Source organism: Gymnoscopelus microlampas (assembly GCF_963454915.1).
Source record: "Gymnoscopelus microlampas genome assembly, chromosome: 3".
NCBI classification, from domain to species: Eukaryota; Metazoa; Chordata; class Actinopteri; order Myctophiformes; family Myctophidae; genus Gymnoscopelus; species Gymnoscopelus microlampas.
Genome location: NC_139940.1, coordinates 34,638,765 through 34,645,628, shown reverse-complemented (window position 1 = coordinate 34,645,628; position 6,864 = coordinate 34,638,765). Strand labels below are relative to the sequence as shown.

At 44.1% G+C, this 6,864-nt stretch overlaps 1 protein-coding gene across 2 annotated transcripts; it reads left to right on the top strand.

The window, feature by feature from the left end:
- The first annotated feature begins 3,081 nt into the window (after positions 1 to 3,081).
- Positions 3,082 to 5,886, top strand: LOC311042766 (protein LRATD2-like). Of its 2 annotated transcripts, XM_084053753.1 has the most exons (3): positions 3,082 to 3,237; positions 3,411 to 4,060; positions 4,511 to 5,886. In XM_084053753.1, the coding sequence occupies exons 2-3, from the start codon at positions 3,632 to 3,634 to the stop codon at positions 4,952 to 4,954; spliced, it is 873 nt and encodes a 290-aa protein (XP_083909879.1). In that variant the 5' UTR covers positions 3,082 to 3,237; positions 3,411 to 3,631; the 3' UTR covers positions 4,955 to 5,886. The 2 variants fall into 2 exon arrangements, with proteins under 2 accessions (XP_083909879.1, XP_083909880.1); XM_084053754.1 differs by having other exon boundaries at positions 3,082 to 4,060.
- Positions 5,887 to 6,864: the final 978 nt, after the last annotated feature.

Genomic DNA, 6,864 nt, shown 5'->3' with positions numbered 1-6,864 from the left:
TGTGTGTGTGTGTGTGTGTGTGTGTGTGTGTGTGTGTGTGTGTGTGTGTGTGTGTGTGTGTGTGTGTGTGTGTGTGTGTGTGTGTGTGTGTGTGTGTGTGTGTGTGTGTAGGTTGAATCGGTGGAGACACTTACATTCTAACCCTAACCCTAAACCCTAACCCTAACCTGGGTGGAGGGTGATTATGCGGGTGAACTCAGTGGAGGAGGGCCATTAGGTGTAAGCAGTGGGGAGGGACCACTAGGTTGAATCAGTGGAAACTGTCACATCCTAGGCCTATACCTAACTCTCATCCTAACCCTAGGGGGGTGATTATGCGGCTGTCTGAGGGGGGGAACTCAGGAGCGTCTGCTCAGGAACTCAGGAGCAGACAATTCACAGCAGGGGTTCACTAATCTCTGGATTTCATAGAAAGGGGGGGCACATCAAAGCAGAGTGCCCAGCTGTCTTGTGTGCCCAGTTGACAGTGTGCCCAGCTGTCTTGTGTGCCCAGTTGACTGTGTGCCCAGTTGACCTGTGTGCCCAGACGGCTGTGTGCCCAGTTGTCCGGTGTGCCCAGTTGGTTTTTGTGCCCACCTGACCAGTTACCCTGGGGAATACTGATTGTGCACTTGACTGAACTTACTGTAGTGTAGTACTCAAAACACTGAATTGCCTTACTTTGTTTACAGAGACAAACAATTATGTCAATTCATTTTCCATGAATCAAAACTTAGGTTGTCTTTGTTGCTTATCAAGAGATATGCCTGTATTGAGCTGTATTATGCCAACGTATCTGGTTTGTCTTAATATCGCTCTATCTTGCTCTAGTATCGGGGTGTTTAAAAAAATAAAAATAAAATAAAATAAACCATTGTATGTGCTGTTAGCACAGACAGTAAAAGAGGTTATGGTACATATGACTTGGCCTGTCTTCAAATTCTGGCCCATTTCTCTTTTTAAACATGTTTTAGTGGAAAGATATGTGTGCTGTGCACACAAACTGAGTCAGAATAGACTACGGATTAATCCCATGGGAAACCATCAATACATTTTCAACGTTTCATGAGAAAAAGGAGATAGTTGTAGTGTCCACTAGGTGTCAGGCAAATGTCATGTAGCTACATTTCAGAACATTTCCCCCTTCTGATGGAAAAGTGAGACAAATTATGAGTTATGACCTTGTGGCTTTCCATATTGACCGAGTGCGACTTTGTCATATGACTAGGTATAAATTAGGCAGATGTCAAAACCACTCTCCCTAGGGAAGCAACAGATAAATGCATAAATGAGTGAAATAAGAATTATTTCCCCAGTCGTTGCTTTGTTAAGAAAAGGCTTTTTATAAATACAAAGGTTGAAATTAAAATATTCATGAATTTCAATACCCTAACACATGTTTGCAATCAGGGTAAATTGCCACATGTTTGATATGGGAATTGTCCTTCTTGTTCTGTCACAGATCACCAAAACAATTCAGACAGACTGACAGCCATGAGAACCCCTGGATAATCACTTGTACAAAAGGCTGATCTCACATTCTGAGTCCTCTCACTCAAGCTGCCATGGGGTATTCCTCCCAGGCCGTGCACAAAGATCCATGCCAAGCAACACTAAGAACAGTAATCTAGCTTTGATGGAGAGAACATCCATGCACAAACCTACAGAGAGAAAGAGGGACGAGTGTGCGTGCGTGCGTGCGTGCGTGCGTGCGCGAAGGTGGGGGATAGGATGAGTTAAGGTGAGAATGAGATGGGAAGGTGTGTGCGTGTGTGTGTGTGTGTGTGTGTGTGTGTGTGTGTGCGTGCGTGCGTGCGTGCGTGCGTGCGTGCGTGCGCGTGTGTTGTATGTAGGGAATGTCTCTGTGCCAAAACCTATGGAGAGTGTGTGTGTGTGTGTGTGTGTGTGTGTGTGTGTGTGTGTGTGTGTGCTCAAGAGGGGATGGGGCCTTGAAGGGCTTACTGTTAGCTGCTTAAAATTCTTCTGATGTAGCCTAACTAACACAAGCCGTTACAACAACAACAAAAAAGTGCTTTATGGTGGAAAGATTGAAAGCAGGTCATGGGTCAGCAGAAAAGTGTTGTTTGCTCACTGAGCCGTGAGCCCGCCTGTACGGTATTTGTGTGTTTATACTATCCACCGGTGGGCAGGGAGGTGTTTCAATAATCATCTGGCGACGCAAGACTATACCTCTAAGGAACATGGCAGACAGGCTATTAGGCTGCTGCTCTGATAGCTGTTACCAAGGTCCTGTGTGTGTGTGTGTGTGTGTGTGTGTGTGTGTGTGTGTGTGTGTGTGTGTGTGTGTGTGTGTGTGTGTGTGTGTGTGTGTGTGTGTGTGTGTGTGTGTGTGTGTGTGTGTGTGTGTACTGCGCAGGTGTGTGTTCCTGAGAGGTTTTCTATGGGTTCCATGTGTCTGTTCCTGTGTCTGCATGTGTGCTGTGCATCATGTATTTGTCTGTAGGGGAGTATAGGTGTTGGTATTGATATTCTGCCTGCAGCATAAACTGAAGCCAATAAATGTCTTTCTCTCTCTGCACCTGGCTGGCAGTATAGACAGACAGACAGACAGACAGACAGACAGACAGACAGGAAAGGGTTTCAGAAACAAAAGAGGGGGGAAATGAGAAGAAAGAGTTGGGAATAGGGTTGCTCAGAGAGAAGTTATGCTAATGTAACTGGTTAGATTAAGCTAAAACTGTGTAATCTAGACTATAGTATTCAATCTTTTTCAGAATCCCTATAGACCAGTCGTTCTTAAAGTGTGGTCCAGGGGCCCTATGGGTTCCTTGAGGGCGCAGGTTCCAAATGGACCCTACAGGTCTGTAACCTGTGCTAGTAGCACAGTGTTACCTTCAGAGTGTACACATGGAATAAATGGACCCAATTTGGTTACATTCCTCTGAAACATTTGTTTCAGAGGAGCTGTGAAGTTTAAAAGTTTGAGAACCACTGCCCTAAACTCTATACCATTATAAAGGACTTGTGCGTGTGTTCAACTCGGATAAATAAAAACACACACTGTCGCTTTAAATGGCAGCGCCTCCCAGTTACTAGATACTCAGTGAGTTCCAGTGCTCTCTCTCTCTCTCTCTCCACCTGTCAGCAGAGGCGTCCTTACAACAACCTGCCACACAAACGGCCAACACACAACGCCGTTTTTGAACCTTCGGACTTGAGATTTGCGAGCAGTTTGTACCATTTTGCCTTTCGCACAATGCTACTTTTAAGACCTGCATGTTAGTCCGCCTGTCAGCGGTAAGTTGTATCTGAATGAACGAATGATAGCCTATGTGAGTTAACAGGTGCGTCGTCCTTTAGGTCACACCTGTTTGGAACGTAGCCTACGTAGTCTTATGCAAATTACTTCAGACGTTTGACGCGGGGCTTTGGCATAAAATAACTATTTGCTATTCTCCTGTGTCTTATAGGCAACACACTGGGTGTTTTCGAAGTGCCACGTCGTTGTGCACACCTTAAAAACAGCGAGGACATGGATTACTGGCACCCTTCTTCCCCATTGTGGATGTAGTTCTACCCCAGGTCGAGTTACAACCCGGCGTTTCGCCTTATTGGCCAAGACGAGGTGTAGCAGCCTGTTCTGTTCCCTTTATTTCTCCTTCGTCCACCTTGCAGTGGTGGTGGTGGTGGGATGGGAAACCAGGTGGAAAAACTCACTCATTTAAGTTACGCTGAAGTTCCGACGTCGGACCCGAACGGATTTGACCCGGACGATCATGACGGAGGAGGACCACGCATCGGCGTGTCTTACATCTTCTCCGCTGACGACGACGAGCAGGAGCATTTCGACAGCATGCCGCCTGACAGCAGCCCCAGCCTGCCGGGGGATCGAGACAACAATGTCCCGTTCGATCCGCAGAACGAGCTGCAGTGTGTGGTCTACTACCGCGAGGAGTGCGTGTACGAGAGACACGTCGCCAGAGACTCGTCGGACACGACGTCGGTGAGCGTCGCTCACTCGGCCGAAAGTCTCCTGAACAAGTGCAGGCCGGGCGACCTGGTGGAGTTCGTGGCCAGCGGGCAGTATCCCCACTGGGCCGTGTATGTGGGCGACTTCCAGGTAGGGCTGTCACGATTACACATTCAAGTTGACGATTAATTGTCACTCAAATAATTGCGATTGACGATTTAATTGTGTGTTTGTCAATGGACATTGGAACATATGATATTTTTTTTAATTGCACAGGGTAGATATGACAAATAACTTAAACATACAAAGACATTAATATTATTGACATTTTTAATTATGTTTTACATATACAAATAGCTGATCAACAAGCTTACAACTCGTCACGAAGTGATGCGTTGTAAGCTTGTAGATCTGCTATTCAGAAATACCTGATCTACAAGCTTAGAAGTAAGCTTGTAGATCTGCTATATATATTTATTTATTTTTACATTTGAAAATGTGTGAACATTTTTCAACATGGAAATGATTATGGCCATTTTGCAAAAAAAATAATTGCGATTAGACGATTATGTAATAATTGTGACAGGCCTATACTTCCAGGTGGTCCACCTGCACCGGGCCGAGGTCAAGAGCGACGTGCTGACCGACGCCAGCCAGGGCAGGAAGGGCAGGATAGTGAACGGACTCTACAGGTACCGCTCGCTCTCCGCTGAGGTGGTGGTGCGCAACGCGCTGGATCAGGTCGGCACCAGAGACGGTGATCTGTGCTGGAGGAACTCCGAGTGTTTCGCCGCCTGGTGTCGGTATGGCAAACGGGAGTTTAAAATCGGCGGGGAGATACGGATCGGCAAGCAGCCGTATCGGTTGAAGTTAGTCTTTTCCGAAAAGAAGAGTCACGTCCTGGAGTTTCAGAGCTTGGAGGATGTGATTATGGAAAAGAGAAGGAACGATCAGATTGGCAGGGACGCCGTGACGCAAGAGCTCGCCGGTCACCTTAACCTCAACTCGACACATGAAATAAAGGATGGCCGTTTTGTCAACTGACACAAGATACTGGTTGTTTATAAAGTGTTTTGAAGCACGAGGATCATGAGCCACCAGCATAGTGCTAAAGCCAACTGTTGAATAGGTTGGAGCATAGTGCTAAAGCAAGCCAACTGTTGAATAGGTTGGAGCATAGTGCTAAAGAAAGCCAACTGTTGAATAGGTTGGAGAACATGATGTTCGTCTATATCAAAGTCCTTTCCCCAGGGCCCAGCTCGCCACCAGGTCATTTAACCATTAGGAGATAAACTCAAGCTTTTATTGTCCACAATTAACCATATCCTATCCAGTTAGTATTTGCATAAAGCAGTGCTTCTCAAACTTTTTCAAGTATTTGGCCACGGACCACCATTTGAAATGAGTTTGTGCCAGGGACCCCAGAAGAGAAGATTTGTGTAAATGATTCGATACATTTTCGATGTTTTTCAAAGATTTTCAAAAATAGCAGATGTACAGTGCTGTGCTGTGAGCTTGTATATCTGCCATTTTTGAAAGGCCAACGTATAAAGCATGGATAAAGTGGTTAAAATGATTGTGATGCTGTATTCACCATTTTGCTGGGAACCCACTCAAGGACCCCTGGGGGTCCCCGGATCCTACTTTGAGAACCACTGGCATAGAGGAGCAAAGCCTCTCTAATTAATGCACTTCTGATGAGGCTGTTGTAGCCTACTACATCTCAGGTGTGTTGTGTGTAAGACGGACTACAGAGTGGAAAAGTTAAAAGCAGTGCTTTTCATCAATCATAATGATTCCTTTGCACATAACTATTGAAAAAGAAAAGAAAAAGCTTTAAACACTTGACTATCATCGTGGGGACATTGTTGCTCACAGCCACAAATGTGCACTTTAATTCATTACTGGGTTTTAACAGTTTATTTTTGTTTTGAAATTGTAATGTTTGTATGAAGGTATATGGAAATAAATATATATTTGACCATACAGGTTTTCTTCTTTCTTGGGATTGTCTGAATGATTTAGGCTAACACTTTTTGTGATTGGTGTCAAAATTTATCTCAAATGTGAAAATGGGCCTTGGTAAAGGAAAAAAAAGTTTAAAATAAACCCATAACATCTTAAAGTAATTCAACTATTTCAAAGCAGTAATTTGGAGTACGGTACACCACTGCCATTGCAATACCTGTTTATACCCGAGAGGCTACCTGTTAATGGTCGCTGTCGCTGCCTTTATTTGTGGTTATGTGGTTGGGAATGTGTTTTTTTTTGTTTGCTGACTTGCTGTGAAAAGGGGCTGTTTGGTTTGACCTCGTAAACACCTGAGAACACTGCTTGTTACATAACATGTTAATTTGTAACTTACTGTTTCTATTCCTTTGCACAGTTTTGTTTATGCCTCCACTTACCAAAAGATAATCTTTATTTAAAAGTTAGGCAACAGCTTTAAAACATTCCTCACCCAAATCTTGTTTTCCTCCCTTTCATTGGATTTACTGGCTCACAAATGGGCTCCTCTTTAACCCCAGCAAATAACATTCTCTACTGACTTCTTGGAGCTTGTACTGTAATCTATGGAGATTTATGATAAGTCAGCAAATGGTGCATTCTTTTTGGCTATGTGATATACTTACTTATAATATAAATTATGTACAAATGGCACTATAGGTATTAATAACAAGTGCTCATACTGTATGATGAATAGAAAATATTCAGAAATTGATAGCAAAACTAGTGCCTTTCCAATGGTTGCAGTTCACTGTCTGCATACAAAGTGGGACCTAACCAAAATGAACGGATCAAGGTTTCCTTTGTGTGTAATGTGGCTGTATGTCTCTGCTTTTTAAAACAAAGTGATACTTTTCATTGCAAGTTCACTGTAAAATCCTGAGTGTTCATTTAACTCGCTTCCAGTTTTCTCAGGTTTGTACTGTGTAACTATGCAGATGAAGGCT

What these genes read in the sequence shown, in the direction of transcription:
- LOC311042766 (XM_084053753.1), top strand. Translation starts at nt 3,632, where the DNA reads ATGGGAAACCAGGTGGAAAAACTCACTCATTTAAGTTACGCTGAAGTT. An exon ending in TGTATGTGGGCGACTTCCAG is followed by an intron (nt 4,061 to 4,510) that starts GTAGGGCTGTCA and finishes CTATACTTCCAG; the next exon opens with GTGGTCCACCTGCACCGGGC.